Source organism: Trachurus trachurus (assembly GCF_905171665.1).
Source record: "Trachurus trachurus genome assembly, chromosome: 22".
NCBI classification, from domain to species: domain Eukaryota; kingdom Metazoa; phylum Chordata; class Actinopteri; order Carangiformes; family Carangidae; genus Trachurus; species Trachurus trachurus.
The window spans coordinates 17,469,352-17,489,422 of NC_139907.1; the positions used below are offsets into that span (position 1 = coordinate 17,469,352).

General features: G+C 43.1%; 4 protein-coding genes across 5 annotated transcripts; 2 read left to right on the top strand and 2 right to left on the bottom strand.

Annotated features, from left to right (window-relative positions):
• Nucleotides 1–305: 305 nt before the first annotated feature.
• On the top strand, nucleotides 306–7,038 carry LOC311005410 (basal body-orientation factor 1-like; the record flags this gene model as incomplete). Its single annotated transcript, XM_083997809.1, has 11 exons — nucleotides 306–349; nucleotides 438–690; nucleotides 1,366–1,431; nucleotides 2,977–3,120; nucleotides 3,201–3,281; nucleotides 3,411–3,481; nucleotides 4,221–4,365; nucleotides 4,944–5,437; nucleotides 5,646–5,750; nucleotides 6,536–6,607; nucleotides 6,800–7,038. 11 exons carry the CDS (start codon nucleotides 306–308, stop codon nucleotides 6,897–6,899), a joined length of 1,575 nt encoding a protein of 524 aa, XP_083853935.1. The 3' UTR covers nucleotides 6,900–7,038.
• Nucleotides 7,039–7,187: 149 nt separating this feature from the next.
• Nucleotides 7,188–13,208, bottom strand: aldh6a1 (aldehyde dehydrogenase 6 family, member A1). Its single transcript, XM_083997808.1, has 12 exons — nucleotides 13,063–13,208; nucleotides 12,567–12,608; nucleotides 12,393–12,467; nucleotides 11,745–11,906; nucleotides 11,461–11,539; nucleotides 10,742–11,044; nucleotides 10,154–10,275; nucleotides 9,606–9,795; nucleotides 8,912–9,093; nucleotides 8,629–8,808; nucleotides 7,648–7,746; nucleotides 7,188–7,568 (listed from the first exon to the last, which is right to left on the bottom strand). Exons 1-12 carry the CDS (start codon nucleotides 13,099–13,101, stop codon nucleotides 7,464–7,466), a joined length of 1,578 nt encoding a protein of 525 aa, XP_083853934.1. The 5' UTR covers nucleotides 13,102–13,208; the 3' UTR covers nucleotides 7,188–7,463.
• Nucleotides 13,209–13,429: 221 nt separating this feature from the next.
• gstz1 (glutathione S-transferase zeta 1) lies at nucleotides 13,430–15,569 on the top strand. Of its 2 annotated transcripts, none has more exons than XM_083997811.1 (9): nucleotides 13,430–13,685; nucleotides 14,057–14,108; nucleotides 14,194–14,261; nucleotides 14,451–14,531; nucleotides 14,618–14,743; nucleotides 14,841–14,916; nucleotides 15,011–15,063; nucleotides 15,149–15,198; nucleotides 15,384–15,569. In XM_083997811.1, exons 1-9 carry the CDS (start codon nucleotides 13,656–13,658, stop codon nucleotides 15,508–15,510), a joined length of 663 nt encoding a protein of 220 aa, XP_083853937.1. In that variant the 5' UTR covers nucleotides 13,430–13,655; the 3' UTR covers nucleotides 15,511–15,569. The 2 variants fall into 2 exon arrangements, with proteins under 2 accessions (XP_083853937.1, XP_083853938.1); XM_083997812.1 differs by lacking the exon at nucleotides 13,430–13,685 and adding an exon at nucleotides 13,826–13,954.
• A 372-nt stretch (nucleotides 15,570–15,941) lies between these two features.
• Nucleotides 15,942–19,140, bottom strand: LOC311005236 (uncharacterized protein; the record flags this gene model as incomplete). Its single annotated transcript, XM_083997592.1, has 11 exons — nucleotides 15,942–16,171; nucleotides 16,363–16,460; nucleotides 16,724–16,778; nucleotides 16,872–16,963; nucleotides 17,053–17,249; nucleotides 17,346–17,533; nucleotides 17,681–17,809; nucleotides 17,891–18,068; nucleotides 18,624–18,729; nucleotides 18,815–18,985; nucleotides 19,079–19,140. 11 exons carry the CDS (start codon nucleotides 19,138–19,140, stop codon nucleotides 15,942–15,944), a joined length of 1,506 nt encoding a protein of 501 aa, XP_083853718.1.
• Nucleotides 19,141–20,071: the final 931 nt, after the last annotated feature.

Here is a 20,071-nt window from a genome sequence, read left to right on the forward strand (position 1 = left end):
TTGATGTTGTTGTTTGGGGCTTTAACCACATAATACATAATCCTCCTAGAGCGCTGTGTGTGTATAAAATATACAGTAGCTGCCATATGTCCTGCGCCTACCAGAGAAATGTGACCTGTCCTTAGTAACTATTTGAACTGTAACTATGGAAACAGCACTACACAAACACCGACAGCAGGGCAGCTTCACTAGCTTGCTGTCGTTAGCTTTAGCCAACTTTTAAGAAATTACCATGCTCGTCCGTCTCCTTGTTGCACCATAGACTCGCTCTCCGTCGTATCTTTCAGCCGGTCGAAGCAGCAGCGATGCCGAAAAAGAAAGTGACCAAGGTGAAGAAGCCGAAGCCTGGGTGAGTGCTCTGCTCCGACATATTTTGTTTACAAGTTGTTTGTGTTGCCCTGTGACGTCCAAATAACGTGCCACGGTTTGACCTCCAGGAAAGGCAAAAAGGATGGCAAGCAGGAGTCAAAACTGGACAAGGAGTCGGACATGGAGAAGGCCAAGGCCAACGCTGCGCTGTGGGAGCTGAGGTTACAGGTCACCGACCGGTCGCTCGGTCAGTACCGCGACTCTTGCCGGAAGTTGTCGCGCGTCAACGAGGAGCTGACCACCCAGCTGTACCGCGCGGAGAAGGACACCATCGATGTAACTGAGTTTCTGAAGAGAAATGGCGCAGTCAAAGAGGAGAAGGTCAGCGAGAGGTAGCTTCAGAGCCAGCACAAGCCTCCACGGGGCTTATGCACTTTTTATTTATTTTGGGGCCATCTATTACTGCCAATAATACTGATTATGGATTGTTTACTAACCTACAAACTTCTTTTTTTTCTCTAATCTGTCAATTGTTATTGTCAAGCCAATCATCATAGCCTGGCATGTTTTTACCCATGTATGGTTTTATGTGAAATGGTACCAAATTCAGCTAGTGCAAGTGCAACTTGGGGTTGATTTACACTTCATATTCAAATTGATATAGTACTGAGTGGGATACTGAATGTCACAAGTAACAAAAATAAACCAATAGACAATGCATTTATTGTAAACACATCATCTGCTTTTCTATTTTGGTTTTTTAAAAACTGCAACAGCAATGTGCAGCAACAATTTGAAGTGCAACAATAACAACTAAAGATTTTTGTAATTATGAAGATTTCTCTATGGGTCTACAGATGTTAGGCACTACAGGTTAAAAAAAAGTGAATTGCCCTTGGGAGCCCCAATGGTCACAGGGCCCTAAGCAGGTGTTTAGTTGGCTTATGCCTTGGGCTGGCTCTAGGTAGTTTGTAAAGGTCTGGATGAGAAGAGATTGACAGGCCTGGTCAGTTTTGTCTTTGTTTTCCTTTAACAAGCTGTCACTTCTTTTAACAGATCAATATGCTACAGAAAAGCCTTCAAAGTCAAGAGGCACTTGCACGTGAGGAGCAAAACAAACTGGTGAGTTCATTTAAAACACAGCCTCAAGAAAAGAAAAGCAACACTAGGCCCACAACACATGCGCCAGCTAGCGTGTTCATAGTAAAATACAACACGAGGCCATAGTGTGATTTACTGAGTGTAACCTGTAGCATCTCAGAAATGTGCTGCGCTGTGTTTTAACAGCTGTCCTGTGTGTGTAATTATGTTGACATTTATTATGTAAGAAAACAACAACCAAACAAAGCGACCATAAAACAAAACAAAAAAAAAAACCTCACATTCCGAGTTACATGGTCTAACGTTATTTTAATCCATGTCAGTGGCCACAGAAAAAAAAACATTATTTAAAAGAGCCTGGTCCGGGAACAGGCAGTGGCACTGCTGATTCTGATGTGTTCACCAATCACCATACTCACATGTCACAAAGAGCTTTACTCTGAAAAACCAGTTAAAGTTACATAAGATACACCAAATGATCTTATTGTTACTCCTGCCCTCACCTCTGGCATTGATCCCTAAAGATCAAGCTATCAAACTGACATGACGAAATCCAAGAATCTTGACTGGACAAAAAAGGTACAAAAAACGTGTGCTTCTTTTGCTAGCAGCTGTTTTCAATCTTCCAGCTCTTACTTCATGCTGGTAAAACAGAGTCCAATAAGTGTCTGATGAAGGAATAAGAGGCATGGTCTGGACCAACTTGAAACATCCCAATTTTAGACATGTATGACATGAACTGCGACATATGACCACTTAGGGGGAAAAATACTGTCCTGTGGTTGACTCTAAATATGTGAATTCAAGACATGTTTCTCATTTTGAGGGGATAAAGTCGTTCATCTTCAAAATGGACTTAGCTAATGGAAACTACTCCATCAGAGAAGTGGTGGCTGGCTTTTGTCTAAGGAGAGGCATGATGAAAGTCTTTAGTGTTGAGATATTTAGTGATCCAAATCTCCGCTCTATAAAAAAAACTTCCCAAAACAGTAACTTCACAGCGAGAGGATCAAGCGGCATCACTAATCATTGTTGACTTAAAACGGGTGGATATATTTTTAAGCTCATGATTCGATAAACCACGGAGAGTGAAAAGTGCATATGATGCAAACTAACTTGTGTAAATACTGCAGAGAAGAGCACTGATGTAGATGAACGTATACAGGGATATCTGAAGAATAACGATTAGGACCAAAGTTGTAATCAGATGGTCGATAACCTCTCATTTAGTCATCATGTGCATGTTTGTGGGTGCATGTTTTGCTAGTTTCTCATGACTTTGGTCACTTTGTCACATTTTTGCTCAGAGTAGCTTCTTCACAGTAGCATCTTGAGGTATTTAGGTTGACTGATCTGTGCCTAAAGTTGGTTTGCAAAGAAGCGTGACCAATGTGAACTTTGGGACAAAAATCCTCTTTCCTTAGACTGATACAAGCTGCACTTATGGGAAGTTTGCAGCAGCTCTATTATATAGATTAGTGGATGCATTTTTACAATCTTGGTCTGCATTTAATATGTGGAATGTGTTTCATTTTGTGCTTCTAATTATAAGGTTGGTTTCGACAGGTTGAAGATTACAAACTCCAAATCAACGAGATGAAAGAACTGTTCAGAAAGAAATCCAGCGACTTTGACATGATCCAGGACGGAATGAGGAAAATTAAGGTGTTTCAGAAGAAGAAAGCCCAGATGGAGCAGGAGCTCAATGATGTGAGTACGCCTATTGAGCAGTGGTTATGCTTTTTGTCCAGGAGTTAAAATGCTACCACATGACTTTTTTTATTCTGCAGATAAGACAAAGCATGGAATTTGCTGAAAAGGAGCACAGGGAAAACCTAAACAAAATGGAATACAAATTCTTCAAAGAAAAGGTATCTAAAATGATCCCAGTCCTACCCAAGTAGTTATGATAAGATGATGACAGAGGATGTGGTGAAATTGTTGTGACATAGATCTGCTCCGATGGAACAGTGAATGACTTTTATAAAAAATCCCCGCAGGCTCGCCTGGAGAAGGAAGCTGAGCGAAAGATAGCTCTGGTGGTGAACAGGGCCCACAATGAAGCCGTTGTGTGAGTGTGTTTCCACTGTGTCTTTACGATCTAATTTTATTCTTTAAACTGCACTTTGATGTGCTCATGGAGAAAAGAAAAAATAATTTACTCATATAACTATGTATATGTATACCGTAAATATATATAACTAGAACTAATGTTATTTTCCTGACCGCACCGGTTTGTCATGTTCATTATAGTGTACATCACCTAAGCCAATGATCACATCCTCAGCCGTCCCAGAGTGTCCTGAAGGGAGGGGAGTATAAAGCGTATGTGGAAGGCCATAGTTTATTACTTTTGAGGCCATGGGATGTATATTTCACCTCTGCTATGTTTAGTTATTTTTGTACAGCTCATAAAACACCAACATTGATACTGGTGTGGTCCTGTCCCTTTCGTCTCAGTGTCAGTAATTGATTTTCTTTTTGAAAATGCTTAGGTCGTGAAACTATAGCACAGTGACTCAGTTAATTCAGGTTCCTGTGTAAGAACCAAGAAAGTGAGAGCGAAAACGTGCGATACGCTCAACATGGTCCCCTCACTTTAAAAGCCATTACTACACTGACTAATAAACAGTCTTAAAATATTACATACAGCATTTGTTTTACTGTACTTGGGACACTCTGTGCAGGTTAAAATAAAACCGGCCTGTGTGCGAATGCTGTCAGGCGCAAAATTCAGATTTATAATGGCGTGGTCATAATTAGAGACAAATTTCGCAGTGGCTCATTTGTTTGTTCTGTAAACTATTTAGGCAGTTGGACGATGCCTCGCGCTCTGTGTTCAAGGAGAACGTCCGTCTCAATGAAGCACTGAAATATCACATAAAGGAAGCGGAGGACCTGCAGAAATTGTCAGCCTCACTGGCAAAGGAAAACGCCTCGTTGGCAGTGGATAAGGTATGTTTGAACCATAGGACAGCAAACAGCAACGTTACTATTAGGCGGCAGGCAGCACACCTTGGACAGAGAGCATTCATCTCCATGAAGTCATTTTCAATCATTTCAGTTATGAAACACTTGTCAGATCTGTCCAGAATATATTTCAGGTGGTTTTTCCCTTGTGTTGTTTACTTGTGCTGACCTTGTGTATTTTCCTTGTGGTCCTACTCCTATCCCCCCCCCCCCACACCTCCTGACTACTACCCAGCCTCTCAGTGGTCAGTGGTTGTGGTGAGTTTCCACTGGTGTATGGGTTCAAATTCAGTGGCTTCTCCTTCACAGGTTTCTGGCGCTGATTCTTTAAGATAAATAAATATCGGGCACATTAATCTTACCAATGATGATGACAGTCAATCAAGGGAGTAAACCCTCCTTGTTGACGCTTTGGCCACTCACTCAGCAGCACAGGCTAGCACACAAATCATTATCTGTTCTACGTCTATATTGGCATGAAAAATGAAATGATTTTCCAAAGATAGCTAGATGATGGGGTGGTCATCCATTTTACCACTGTGCTCTTCTCTCTACTCATCCAGAACACCTTTGAGTTGATGGTAAAGAAGAACGCAGCTCAGATTGAGGCCCAAAAAAGTGAGCTATCTAAACTCAAAGCCAAGATAGTTTCCCTGGAGCAGGCCCTGGAGCAAAAGGCTAAGGCACCTGAGCGAGAGGTCAAGAAGGAGAAGGAGGAGATGCTGGTCAGAAGCCAGGCCAGCCAGGTAGAGCTGGAGAAGCTGCAGAAGGTGCTCACCATGCGAGAGAAAGAACTAGGACACATCAAGCGGCTAGCGAGCACCGTTGTGGAGCAGCGCACAGAGCTGGAGCAGTTCTTCCACGAGTCACTGGCTGAGGTGAAGCAGGAGATCACGACGAGCAGGATGAAATACAAGAAGGAGGCGCTGCAGGCTTATCGCTGCAGACTGAACGAAGCCATGGCAGGGAATCAAAAATTCCCACCCATCCGCACCTTCCACAAAAGCTCCCACAGTACCAACTCTGTCTATTCAGACATGGAGGCAGCTGCAACGTGGTAGGTCCACTTCCCATCACTTCCATGACAACTGTATGTTTTTGTGATATTTTTAAATCCATGTTTATTAGTGCCAAGTCACCTGCAGATCAGTCAGTGGTCATCAAACATCAATACTCCAGGTTCATTTTCTTACAGCCTGTATGTGTGAATGAATTTCTGCAAGAGCGGAGGTTGATATTTGGATTCTGTCATCCTGTTTTTGTAGGACACATCAACCAGGCAGCAAAGTTGAAATCTCCGATCTGACTTGGGAGCAGAGGGAACAAGTGCTCAGGCTTCTGTTTGCTAAAATGAATGGACAAAGGGAAAGGTAATAAAACTCTCCACCAATTGTTTATGTTTGACTTAAAAAGCTCTGGTCTGGTTGCTTGTTCCTCACTCATTGACTTTCCAAGGCAATACATTAAACCCATTAATAATCCCCTAAAATGAACTTAAACTTTTGCATCAATTAACTCCGAAGAACAAAGTGCAGTGACACCGAGCAGTAGTTCAGGCTGAACCTCTGGTGACTCCTCCCTCTTTTTAATGTTTTAAACAGCCATTTTCTCAGCAGAAGAGGATACCATAAAACATCAGTTAGGCTTCAACCAATTTTCTTTTCCATCCAGCTGCTTAAAAAGAATGAAGAAAGAGTCTGGGCACAATAGTAAAAATAGGCCCAGCCGCAGAGTCGTGTGCTTGGAAACAAACATCTGGTCACGTCGATTTGCTTTCAGCCTATTGGCCCCTCTTCACGTGCACTAGCAAGTTTATTTTGTTCTTTGAACACTTGTGGTCAAAGAGCAGCTGGTAACATGATTTTCAGAACGGAGTACGCAGGGGATCTGGATGTATGGGGGTATAGCAGGCAAGACGAGATGTATATTCATGTCAACAGTGGTCTGGCACCTAGTCCGGCGGGCGCACACAGAACATTTGGAGACTGGAGTCAGTTACCAGCATCCAAGTCCATGTGCATCGTGTTGACCCAGAGTAACCCTTTTTCCAAGACAGACTGAAGGCCTGAGTGAAGAGGCGACTGTGTGCTGCTAAAACATGGCTTTTACACTACAAGTGGTTGTATTTAACTGTAACTCTGCTTCGTCCTGATAGGAAAGTCAGCCACCAGCTGGCTCTGACTGCCTCCTCTGAGAAGAAGAACTCCACTGACAGTGATGCTGCCGGGTAAGACACTGAAAGGAATGTACTAGAATAAAAGTTGTACCTCACCCTTGCAATTACGAAGCCTGTGCAGATTTACTGGTCCCACATTCCGTGTTTAGCAGAGAAAGCATTGGCTGTGAGAACATGAATGCCTACATGTGATTTATCAAGACGACTGCGTTTTAGTGTTGCATAATGAATACTGTCTTCCAGAATTAGAGAGGAGCGCTCCCCGGCCACCTTCATCACCCAGGCGCCTGAGTCCATTCTGCCTTCGAACCCAAACAGCCTGCCGGATATACACAACACATGACCTCTGCGTGGCCTCTGCATTGCATATCGCACTCTGGATTGTTTTGCCTCCGCTCTGTGGGCTTCCCACAGAGTGTCAGTCATGTGCACTGAAGTTTGTTTGTGCTCATTATATATATCATGTTATACACATATATGGCTTTCGAGTTCTTTCTTTCATATTCGAAGCTTATTTTAACACATGACCCATGCAAAGGATCATTTTACTCTATTCAAAACTCATGACAGAGTTGACACCAAAATATGTCCCAGATGATGAACAAGATCTCAGTGGAAGAAAACGCTGCAACAAATTTGACAACATTGCATTTGAGGAAGTGACAGAGATCCATACAAACATTGCCTAATCTGTACAGATCTATTGCATTGTTAAAATCTTGGCCATAGTGGTTTTATATAAGAATATCTATATATACACACACACACACATCTAAAATAAAATCTTCCAAAGGGGGGAGTATTAAGTATTAATTAACTATTCACAGTGAATGTAGGTCTGTTTTGTGCATGGGTTATTAAGGTGTTCTGGTTAATCGGATTGAACAGTAGACTTTGTATGGAGTATTTAGCGTCCCATGGTAGGCATGGTAACTGCAGGGCTCTTCAAGGTGGCATCTTCAGCTTTCCATTGTGAGGTTACAGTTTTGATCTGTGTGTAGAAGTTGATGCCCTGCAGAGAGAGAGACAGAATTTATAATATTTACATCAAAACTGAGATCGGTTTGTGTTGCCGTCTGTGCAATACTTACTTGTTTTCCATAGAAGTTCATGTCCCCTCTGAAGGAGCCTCTTGAACCAGTGAAGGAGAACATTGGCAGCGGGACGGGGATGGGGACATTAACTCCAACCTGCAGGAAAAACAAAACAAAACGGGTCGTCCCTTTCATTTCCATAAGTGTCAGTTTTGTAGAGCGATTCCCCGGAATCCCAAATTGCTAGCATGAGTAAGATGTGGCCGATGAGAGATGTGGGACATCTGCGTTGTTTAAAAAACAAGCTTACATGAACGTAATAAACACAGCTAAACCTGCGGCTTATATCTGCAGTTTTGAAAGCAAAGCACGGTTTTCATGAAAGGGAAGGAAAAAACTAAATAAAACATTTTGTTATGAAGGCAATAGAGGCATGGCGTGGCTGGTTTAGAGTGTTTGAAACAGCGAGAGTAAGTTTGGACACACTAAGGCCTTTTGGTGAAGGTGCGGGGGGAGAAAAAAAAAAGAAAAGTAGATGTTTGTTGCATCGAGGTTTGGAGAGGAGTATAGCACATGGCCTGCACAGCATTCCCCGACATGTGAACAGCAAACACAGGGCATAACTAGGCTCCACAGGCAAACAAACAGCGAAGAAAGCAGGCCATATTTATGCCTTAACGTTGAACAGGATCCTAGGAATCCCTTCTGAGATTAATTTAAGATTTCCCCTCCTCGAATACTACCCGTAAAAATGTTTCTATGTCCCCCTGTTTCCACTCAACACACATATTTGCTGTGGCTATTTGTAGTCTTGACTGGAGGGGAAGGGGGCTGCAAAATGTGTGTATTTTAGGTCAGGGGCAAACAAGGCTATACTTGACATGGAAAATAATTGTTGTTGTTTTTAGTGTAATGAGGTTTTCATACAGAAACGTGATGTGCTGCCTGCTACAGATGCTGCATAGACATGACAGAGGGATGTGAATGTCTCCATTCTCCCAAAACAGAGGAACACATTTGGGGGCTGCAGCCACTCACCTGGCCCACGTCCACCTCGTGAGTGAATTTGCGTGCAGTGGCGCCATTTGTGGTGAAGATAGCTGTACCGTTGCCATAGGGGTTCCCGTTAATCATGCTGATGGCATCATCCAGAGTGTCTGCCTCCAGAACAACCAACACAGGCCCGAAGATCTCCTCGGCGTAGCACTTCATCTGAGGCTGTAAGAGCACAGAGCAACGCCCGTTGGTACAGTACTTTTGTTTCTTTTTGATGCAACGCTGTTGTGAAAATATACAACAACAACAAAAAGAAACCACATACTGTGACACCGCCAATGATGGTGGGAGCCACAAAGTTGCCGTTCTCGTATCCCTTCACTTTAACGTTTCGTCCATCAAGGAGCAGCTGGGCTCCCTGGTCCACGCCGCTCTGGATCAGACTGCAGACTCTCTCCTTGGCCTGGGGAGAGATCAGAGGCCCCACATCTGCACCAGGCTGGTCTCCTAAGCGGGGGCCCCAGAAACAACAAGCTATAAGGTTACACGCTGTGGCAGTCGCATGATTCTGCACACAACATCAAGGGCACAGACATCCGAACGCTTCTTTCTTGCCACAAACGCAAAAGCCTGGATGAGGGGCACCCTGAGGCACTCCCTTAAAAAATTGATACTTTTGGGTTTTTCCTGTGTACTGCGCAAATTAGCGAAGAGGGAGAATCATCCTCTATTTTACCCTCACACCAGCTTCCCTTCTCTAAAGGATTTGATGCTCCGAACCGCTATTTACGTCTAGGCCGCAGATCTGGCCACAAATTTGCAGCATGGCTGACTCAACAAGCCCTCTCTCTCCCAGCTGACTCCCAATGTGAAGTTACAACAGGCCAAAAGGCGAGAGGTGTGGTTATGGCGGCGTGGGTGGCCCCCGAGATGACTAAACCCAAAAGGCCCAAGGGAGAATAGAGGGGACTCAGGAGAGACAGAAGTGAAGGGTGGGGTGGGGTGACGGGGCGCGGTACCTGCATTCACTCGCAGAGCCTTGGAGCGCTCCACCAGCTCGGGCAGCCAGCTCCGGGCCTCGCCTACCAGGATGGCTGTGGACAGAGCCATGCAGCGCTGTCCTGCTGCCCCGAACGCTGCGCCCACGAGCTGGTTCAGAGTGTTCTCCTTATTGGCATCGGGCATCACCACACCATGGTTCTTGGCTCCCTGCAGTCACATGAGGAGTGGTTTTAGGGCTTCTGCAGTTTGATCTCCAAATTACAGCAACAGGCGGTTAACTGTAATATCAGGGAGTTGTACTCTACAAATTTCACGTAGTAACCCTCCCATATTTAAAAACCATGTGACAGAAAACTACTGCTGGACACAAATATAAATAAACAGATGGAACATTTATAATCCACAGTTCGGGCCCAGTGATGCACAGACATTAGTTTTTTGTTTTGCCTTGTCTTCTCCCCTGAACAATCACAACAATCTATTGGCCAATGCTGCCACCTGCTGGACATTTTCAGCCAGTCTCGGGCATTAAACCCACAATGTCACATTATCATTTGATACTCACCATGTTGGACTGGACCCTCTTGCCATTTTTAGAGCCCCTCTCGTAAATATACTCCCCAGCTTGATTTGAGCCAACAAAGCTGATCGCCTTGATGGCTGGATGGTCACAGATGAAATTGACAGCTGTGGCAGAAAAACAAAGACATGTCAATGTCAAACACTGTGTGTGGCACATGTATGTCACAGAATATTATGAAATTAACCCAAGAAATGAAAGAAATCAGTTGCCATTGTTATTGATTACTGTCAGTTCAGAGTCACAAACTAAATTCTAATGTTCATTGATACTGATATGAACTTCCTCTTTCACATGATGTTTAGGATGAATCCCTGAACTCTTGCAAAATGTTGCAAAAGGGCATTATTCCTCTTTTTTTTTAGCCCTAACCCCATCACTGAACTCTAACTTGATTAGTAGTTTCATGATGTGTTCTTAAACCGCTCCCATTATGATAAGTATTTTCTATCTATCTACAAAAAGATTAATTGTCAGTTAATAGTTAGCTTTAGACATCGAAAATTTTCATATTATGTGTCAGAAAACACCACCACCAGTCTCTGGCCAAAGGTCACAGAGACCAGCTCTTACCAGCGTGTTGGCCGTGGATGATGTTGAGCGTCCCGTCTGGAGCCCCAGCATCCTGCAGCATCTTGGCCAGCAGCATGGTGCAGCCTGGCACTCGCTCTGAAGGCTTCAGCAGGTAGGTGTTGCCACACACCATGCCCATGGGGAACATCCACAGAGGGATCATAGCCGGGAAGTTGAAGGGGGCGATGCCTGCACACACCCCGAGAGGCAGGCGGTAGGTGTAGGTGTCCATGTCCTTGGTGATGGAGGGGAGTGTTTCACCCAGCATCAGAGAGGTGATGCTGCAGGCGTGCTCCACAACCTCTGCAGAGGAAAAACACAGAGTGCAACCCACAACTTAATTTAGGTTTTTGCAGACGTGTCAACCTCTGGCAAAGAAACCGTTCCAAGAAAAAATAATAATGATAATCAGAAAGAGAAAAATTTAATTTAATTGAGGAAGATAAACATCATCGTGTTTATTTTCAGAATAAAAGCTTGACTAAATGACAAAATGAGATTCTCCACAAGGCAGTAATTGTACTGCTGTGATAATCAGTGTTGATCTTTCAAAGGGCTCATGAGGTAACCCGCCCTTTGTTCCGGTTTATCCAGATACATAACTAGCATAACTCATTAACCATTCCCCCAACCACAAAGTAAGAGTCCACATGCAAACATTTACCTATTTGCTGCCCTTTTTAAAGGTGTCTCTGTGCGTGTGAGCGACTGAAACTTACGCAATCCTCTAAACACATCCCCCTCTGCATCTGCGAGGGTCTTTCCCTGTTCCACTGTGATGGACTTGGCAAGTTCTTTCTGCAATGCAAAACATACACAATCCTTTGTTATCAACGTCAGGTTCAATATAAACTGAAGCTTTGAACTTTGAAAGTAAACAGAAGGCTCCAAAGTAATGTGTGATAAGTGTGGAATATAAATCAATAAAAATGAATTTGGACAGTGCTGAAAAAGAAAGTGTGGTTTTCAGTTGCACCTTACACTCTCTGACCCTTTGACTTACAATGTTGTCCTTGATAAGCTGCTGATAGCGGAGAAAGACCTGCTGCCGAGCCAAGATGGAGGACTCAGACCATGAGTGAAAGGCTCGGGAGCAGGAGTCCGCGGCGGCCAACATCTCCTCTTGAGTGGCTTTGGGAACGCGGGCGATCACTTCATTGGTAGCCTGCAGAGAAAAAGAAGGAAAAGAAAACATCAGTATCAATTTACAACTTCAACACTGAAGATAAACTACTTTTACCAATCAGGAAGGCATTTTAGGACAGTAAAAGTTAAGTAACAGGTGCGTCCATGCAGGTGTGTAACAGAGATATGTGGGCTTTCATAAATATGTAGTTCAGAGTTTATCAGAGGCAAATAACAGATTTCCACACTGGACACATTTATGACTGTAACATTATGATAAAACAAGTGTTGCTGAGGTTCAATGCCAACCAAAACATTTACATTGACTTAAGATAAGGTAAGCAGAGGTGAGCAGAGGTGCGGTAAGATGTTCACAGAAACCAGTTTGGAGGCTCAATTATTTATTTAACAGGTCAGGCAACTTTGTAGGCTTTGTTGTTATCAGCCAAGTCAGTGTAGTATTATCTAAGTGTTCCTAATCCCAACTACGTACTATATATGCGTGGGCCCTAAACAGAATACTTACAGGATTGTGAATATCCAGCCACTCAGAAGTCTTGGATTCAACAAACTTCCCATCGATAAACAGCTTGGTGGTGGGCTGTGAGGAGACACATTATGTTACATCGGCATCCACAAGTGACATTTGATGTAAACTGTAACAGCAGGCTGACAATAAGATTGCACTGTTTCAACTCACCACAGAAGAGGAGTAGCACATTCGGCCAACTTTAAGTGGGACCTGAGGAAGAAACACAGCAGAGTCTGAAATCATCAAATGAAATAAATATGATCAATATATTATAAATCTTTATAGCTGAAGGTTTGGTTTATTCATTTTGGAGAATATCTACATGCACACAACCAGTTCGTTCCAGCTGCAGCTTGAAGGCCTACAAGATTAATCAGCAACTACAGTGTGAGTTATGAGGGGGTCTGAAGGGGACAAAGTCAAGCAGGCTGGAGTGGACTGGAACAATCATTGCATACATAAAATGCATCAAATATCCAGTGAATAGAGGAAACAACTACAGTCAATCCCATTTTTGTGATAAAAAAAAATAAGCCAGAGCAGCTAAATCCTGCAGCACATGACCCCTGGTACTTTGTAAACAATGTGAGCTGTCAAACCTGCCTGCGTTATTTGCATTTTAATAATTTGGGGTTATTAAGGTTTTAAAACCTTCAAATCTTACCTTCGTCCTTAGCACTGATCTTAATGCTGTTGACGCCATGGTGGAAATGTTTTATTGTGCTGGGCCGACTTGATTTGACCAACTCCGCAAGTAGGACGGTGGCCAGCAGAAGACAGCATTCAGCTTTCCACCTCACAGAGATGTATCACCTGGGGGCGGGCTCTGGACTAATCCTCGGCCTGCTATTCGCTGCGCTGTCGCACTCCCCAAATTAGCGCATCCTGATTGGTCTGCTGTGGAGGCTCGCTAGCCAATCCCTAGTGAGTATTTTACATGATCCCGCCTTGACTGTAAAAAGTCAACTAACGATTGGATAAAGCAACTTGGCCGTCTTCCTCACATACAGAACAGGAAGTTATGCAACCAGGAGCTGAACTGTGACCAGAGCTCTCAGCCCAGCTGCAAATCACTGGAGCCCAGGCCCAAAGTGTTGTGTTTTAGCCTAGCTGTGTCTACATGACGCTGTTTAGGACCACAAGGACAACAAGTAGGACTTTGAAACCGTGAAATGGACAGGACACCATCGACGACCCTCTGAGCAAGCACAGCTAATCCTAAAAAATAAAAGTGCTATCGTTATCACAACCACAACAATGCACTTGTCCTTAGTTTGCCTCGCCAAGGTACTGTAATAACACTGTTAGCTGTGTGTGTGTGTGTGTGTGTGTGTGTGTGTGCGTGTGCGCAGCAGGTCTCTAATGTGAACCATATGAAACCCCAATTATTGCCTAGTCATGGACCAAAGAGTAAGTAGGAGGGGGTTCTGGGAGCTCATCCCATTGGCTGCTGCAGGATGATGGGGATGTGGTCGACTTTGTAGAAAAAGTAACTGCAATAGTCAAAGAAAGTGTGTGGAAAAACTAGAGGCAAAGACATGGCAACACAAACCAAGGTGAAGTAGCTAGTAAAGTTGGAATATAACTTAGTCAGGGGGGAGGTGTGATGATGTGTTTCCAAGTGGACTGAGTGTTTTCTTGTGGCTTTCTGTTTACAGCCTGTTCTTCATGGATACTTCAGAAGCTCCTGCTCCTGGAGGGTTCGCATTGGTAAGTGATGCCACAGCATTTGTCTGCCTCAGCTTGTGTTTACGTCATTGGATGTTAAGATAATAATTTACTTTTTGTGCACCAGCTTTTGCTCTTAAAGGTATTGAATATGACCAGACTCCAGTAAATCTAATCAAAGATGGAGGTCAGCAGGTACGATATACTAATTCACAATCCATACTGATGTGTCTGTGACATACTTTACAAATTTATGGCATGAGATACATCTCAGTAATGTATTGTAGCGTTTTCTGTACATGATGAAATTACATTATATCAGCAATCCATGTCCAAGTTTAGACTAAATGTATTAGTCTCACAAAAGCTCTCTGTGTGCTCAAGTTGACCCAACAGTATAAAACATTAAACCCCATGCAACAAGTGCCTGCGGTGGAAATGGATGGCATCATCCTCTCTCAGTCAGTGAGTCCCTGAACTCTTCACCCAGCCTTATACTGACACTGTACCTGATGCAAGCAGCTGTAACACTGATGTTTCTGCTCACACAGTTGGCAGTGATCCAGTACATCGACGAGACCAGGCCGGGACCTCGCCTCCTTCCAGCCGACCCAAAGAAACGTGCCCAGGCTCGGATGATAAGTGATCTCATTGCCTCTGGGATCCAGCCTCTGCAGGTGAGTGGGCTCAGCCATGAAATAATATTAATCACCAGATGACACAACATGGATACACTAAACAAACAATATTAACTTGACCCTGGATGTTTTTCAGAATTTGTATGTAATACAGAAAATTGGAGCAGAGAAGATGCAGTGGGCTCAGCACTTCATTGACCGCGGTTTCCAAGGTTGGTGGAAGATCATTTTTATGACAACACATTCCACAAGTTCCTCTTTTGACAAAGTTTACAACATTACTCGCATTACTTTGCTCTGTTCCAGCTTTGGAGCCCATTTTAAAGCAAACAGCAGGAAAGTACTGTGTAGGTGATGAGGTAAGAGCCTGGTTGTATTTAAGCATGATAACGTGTGGCACACAGCACAGCACACTTTTCATTTGACCCATTTCATACGTTTTAGATATCCATGGCAGACATCTGTTTGGTCCCTCAAGTCTACAATGCAGAGAGGTAAAGTCACCCTGAACATGAAAAGAAACATGAATGTTATGACATTTCATGCTTATGTTTATAGACATTATTCCTCTGTTTACACGATGTACCCTGGATATTTAAACCCTGCTGAACTTTAAATCCCCTTTAAAATCCTATAAAAAAAAGAATGAATGACCCCTACATGTCTTTAATCTCCACAGGTTCAAAGTGGACGTCGGGCAGTATCCAACTATCAAAAGGTTAAATCAAACCTTACTTGAGATTGAGGCTTTCAAAGCGAGCCACCCGTCTTGCCAACCAGACACACCTGCCGATCTGCGTACATAGTGTAACTGAGCAGCTGTAATACCACTTTATACATTCTTAAATAAACACTTTGAAAACAATCTCATTTAAGTGCTGTTATTTCAAATAACTTCAAGGGGCATGGAGACTTTGATCTTAAAATATTTATTAGCATTTCTAAAAAATTTGCCCAGTCTGGAACTTGACTGTCAAATATTTACTGTACTAATATGTCAGGAAGATGTAAAGCACATAAAGTCAACCATGCAGATAAGAGATTTGTTATGCAAAGTACCCAACACTTGCTGCAAGCATGGATGCTATTGAAAATAAAATCAATAAAAATAAAGCTGCAGTCTGAGCCACAATTATATAACATAAAGAGAGAAAGGCAAGTGGAAAAATATCGATTAAGACATATAAACTAGGACATACTAGAAGAAAGCATCATCCTCCATTAGAAGAAGACTCCATCACTTGTCACCAGGAACCTCCACTTTGCACCTGACTGTGTCGTTGTAGAAGGTACCAGAGCAGTCTGACCCACCGAACACCAGTAATGTGCAGCAGAGTTTGACATTCCCGCTCTGTTCATGTTTCTGATTGTCCGTCGGGAAGGAGGAGCCCAAACTGATCATGCTGTGTCCGGCACGAGGTTTGGCGCAGAGCAAAGGAGACACCACTGAACTCCACATGTTGGTGTCTGAGGAGAAATAAAGACGGGGGGATTCACTGTATGAAACAATATTAAATCATCAGTTTTAGCATTTTAAACACCAACCTCATTTAACAATTCTGGACCATATTGGATTATACTGATACAGTGCTTTATTTAATGGATTGAATTGATCAGATTGGCATAAATGACATAAGAGTGAAATGATCAATACTCACCAGTGCTGAAGATATGTACATCTTTCAGGGCCCCAATTGCACTGCAGCCTCCACTGATTAAAATCCTGTTGTCTGAAACTGGAAGTGCTGCATGAAACCTGAAGAGGGTTTTATTTAAACCATTATTCTTCTACTGCTAGTCTTAAAACTAACCACTTATTTGTATCATTTCATGTTTAGCTAGAAAATAATATCTGAAACGATGTTGGGCAATGGTATAACCTGTCACTAAAGAGTGAAAGATGATATTGGGTGTTAAAAGTCATTAAATTCAAATGCTTTTCTGTCTAAGACATAAAAATAATAAAACCAGATGGGCACATCAATGACATTTCTCAAGGTTGATTAGCTTTGCACTCACCCTCGAGGCAATGGTGGCATGTTCCCAGACTTCACAGCTGTGTACTCCATGAATCCTTCACGCATTAAGGAGAGAAAAAATAAATATCAGTGTAAAGATGGACACAAAATTTACTACTACCAGAGCAGCCAAGGAAACTGGTGCTTACCCAGATCTAGGACATGGAGATCATTAAGGTAGGTCACAGTCTTCCGGCCGCCAAATATTACCAGCCTCTGTGAGAGAAGTGTGGCCGAATGTCTGTTCAATACAAACAATAAAAACATGTTCTTACAGCAGCAGCAAAGTTATTATAAATTTACTGCAGCCATTTTCAAAAGGGCACTGACCCAAACCGAGGCAGAGGTCTGTCTCCCTCCACAATGGGCTGGTACCAGAGTTCAAACTCTGGGTTGAAGATGAACAAAGCATTACTGCAGGATTTATCCCCAGAGGAGAGGCCCGGCTGGACGCCGCCAAACACAAACAGCTCTTTCTTATAAAACACTGCAGAGTGATACGCCAATGTTGGAATATTCCCTTTTGCCTACAGGGGTTAAATCCATGAAAACAATGTACTTAATTATGTATTTAATAAGAATAAACGATGATATGTTGGTAAACCTGCAACAAACAAACCCACAGTGACAAGCTTCCACTTCCAGGTCAGGGTGTTGAGGATGTACAGCTCGCTGTAGCGCTGACCGTCCCTCAGGCCACCGTAAACAAAGACCGACTTGGACTCTGGGTCATAGGTGGCGGAGTGTCCTCGAGCACACAGTGGTACAGGTTCAGACACAGAGGAGTTCATGGGGAACCAGAAGTCACTGTCTGGGAAAAGGTCAGGTCACCATATATGACAAAAGCTAGTGGAAATGTATTCAATGTAAACAGGTATTTTGTGTCCTTCTGAATTCTCTGTGACATGCTTTAGACTTCAATGATGACAAAACAAGTGATTTAACCATTTCCACCGACCTAACTCAAGCTTCCACAGGGAGTCTTTGCAGTAGCTTTGATCTGCCGTCTCCCCTCCAATAAGGATGGCTGTGTCAGGGTCGCTCAGACACATCGTGTGGCTCCAGCGAGCAGATGGACACGCTGAAACTACATCCAGATCTTTAATCGAGACCCATTTTGTGTATTCAGATGCGACTAAAAGACAGATCTTGTGTTTTTGTTCCTCACCTTCTCTGTTGTCATTCTTTATCTGCACCATCATTTCTTCTTGACTGTTCATCCTGGACAGCCTCTTTCTCTTCGGGGTTGAAGCCTGGTCTATGTCCTCATTGAGACTGTCCAAGTCCTCAGAGCTCCATGTAAGGTGGCCTCTCTTACCGGCAACTGTGTGCCTTGGTGTCTTGTCCTGCATGAGTGACACACTCGATTACATATGCCACATGTAGACATTAACGTTATAAGGTAATGTTAAGTTTTTTTCCCAGCATCTCCCTTACCCGAGGCCAAACTGTGGGTTTATTTCCCATAGTGGAATCACTGGTGTCGATTTTATTCACTTGGATCTCACTAAAGCAAACACTGTCACCCAATTGTGAGGTATTGGGAGTCCTCTGCAAGACAGGACAACGATGACAGTTTGAAACAAAAGCAGAGAGAACTCCAAAACTACTTCAACCCTGTTAACTTACCGTTTCATTTACAGCACTTTCATGCAATACTGTACTGCCAAGATCAGTTGCATTGTGCTGCTCTGGGAACAGACATTTCCTCTGAACCAGAGGAGTACTGCTGAAGACGGCGCCCTTGTCCTGTGTCCGGTCACAAATCATTGCATGAAACCAAACAGTATAACCAATATTGGTAAGTACTGTGATCAGATTTATGAGCTGGAAGGCAAAGTTTGGGTGTTTTCCCAATGTAAACATTAGCAGAGGATAGGTCATTTACTGGGAACTCATACCTCTCCACATACTGTGAGCACAATCTTGCCATAAACTCCTCTCCGGCCCCTCTCTGCTGCAGCTGTGACCAGGTCTATGTTCCAGTCACCTTCCCAAGTCAGGCACCTGAGGGCAGATATGAGTTCACAAATGCAGTCTGAAGTTATGCCCTTGTTCTGTGTGAAGTAATTTGTGCTTTTTCGCCACATACCTTCTAAGAGATGATAGAGTACCAATTTTCTGGGACTGCACCTCTGCACTGACCAGGACGTCCACTGAGATTGTTGTGTCATCGCCAGGCCACTCTCCGAGGCCGAAGATGACCAGCTGTTTGGGCAGAGGCAGCGGGACGTGGACTTGGAAGCACCGTCGGTTCGACTTGCTGCCAAAAGCATAAGGTCACCGTTTTTGAGCGTCTGTGTTTAGGGGGAAAAGGATTTCTGGGAGAAAAAAAAAGAAAAAAAGTATGGCCTACCTGATAAACTGGCGAGGAGCGTCACGCAGAGACCAAAGGACATAAAAATTCAGCTTCCCCATGTTGCAGCAGACTCGTACATGTATACGACTCCTCTAGCAGAGACGTCGGGGTATAAATCCTGAGAAATTGGTTAAACATGGAGCATCGGTGAACGCCTCTGATTGGCTGAGGCGAGCGCGGCCGCTGTAAAAACGCACACCTGCAACACAGCAGGTTTAATTGGAACGTGTAGGGGTCCGCGTGCATTGGGTGGTTCAATTTTTCAAGTAGCATGATTGAAAATAAATCTTTTTTTATTTCTCCTATGGATTTTTTTTTGTAAACAATGTGTGTAATGTTTGGAAAAATAATTAAAAAGTCATCATTAAACAGATAAAAGTCTCATTTGAATTGGGAATAGGCTTTATGCACAGCTCCACTACTTCCTGAAATAAGCCAGCTCCTTTATTTCCTGTTTTACATTATTGGACCAACTGATTAATCCAGGTGTGTCTGACCTCACAACAATGGTCAGGCACACCTGGATTAATCAATTGGTCCAATAATGTAAGACAGGAAATAAAGGAGCTGGCATATTTCAGGAAGTAGTGGAGCTGTGCATAAAACCTATTGAGGGAAAATCATGAAATTCTATACACAAATTTGTCAATTCATTTATGTATTCTGTTCCTTTTTTTTTTTTTTTTTTAGATATATGTACAAGTTTAAAACAACAATTCTGTCTGTAAGCCTTCAGAGCTTAATCAGGACCACTGACACAAATTAAATGTATGAAATGTATATAAAATACCTTTCTATATCTGGAAAATTTTAGTTTTACGTGAGAGTGTGAGTGATCATTTAATTGCATATTTCTCAGTTATCAATAAAGTTGACATGAGAATTTACAACTTAAACACAACATACACGGAGAAGCAATTGTTCATATGAGAACAATTAAAGAATATGCCAATCTTACTGCTTCTTAGAAATCCAGTACAATGTGAGTGA

Excerpts from the sequence above, each read along its gene's own strand:
- gstz1 (XM_083997811.1), top strand. The coding sequence starts at position 13,656 with ATGCACTTGTCCTTAGTTTGCCTCGCCAAG. Across the intron at positions 14,109-14,193 it reads CTCCTGGAGGGTTCGCATTG|CTTTTGCTCTTAAAGGTATT; the intron begins GTAAGTGATGCC and ends TTTGTGCACCAG. Across the intron at positions 14,744-14,840 it reads CTGGGATCCAGCCTCTGCAG|AATTTGTATGTAATACAGAA; the intron begins GTGAGTGGGCTC and ends GATGTTTTTCAG.
- aldh6a1 (XM_083997808.1), bottom strand. The coding sequence starts at position 13,101 with ATGGCGTCAACAGCATTAAGATCAGTGCTAAGGACGAAG. Across the intron at positions 12,468-12,566 it reads TGTGCTACTCCTCTTCTGTG|CCCACCACCAAGCTGTTTAT; the intron begins GTGAGTTGAAAC and ends GTCTCCTCACAG. Across the intron at positions 10,276-10,741 it reads CATCCACGGCCAACACGCTG|CTGTCAATTTCATCTGTGAC; the intron begins GTAAGAGCTGGT and ends TTTCTGCCACAG.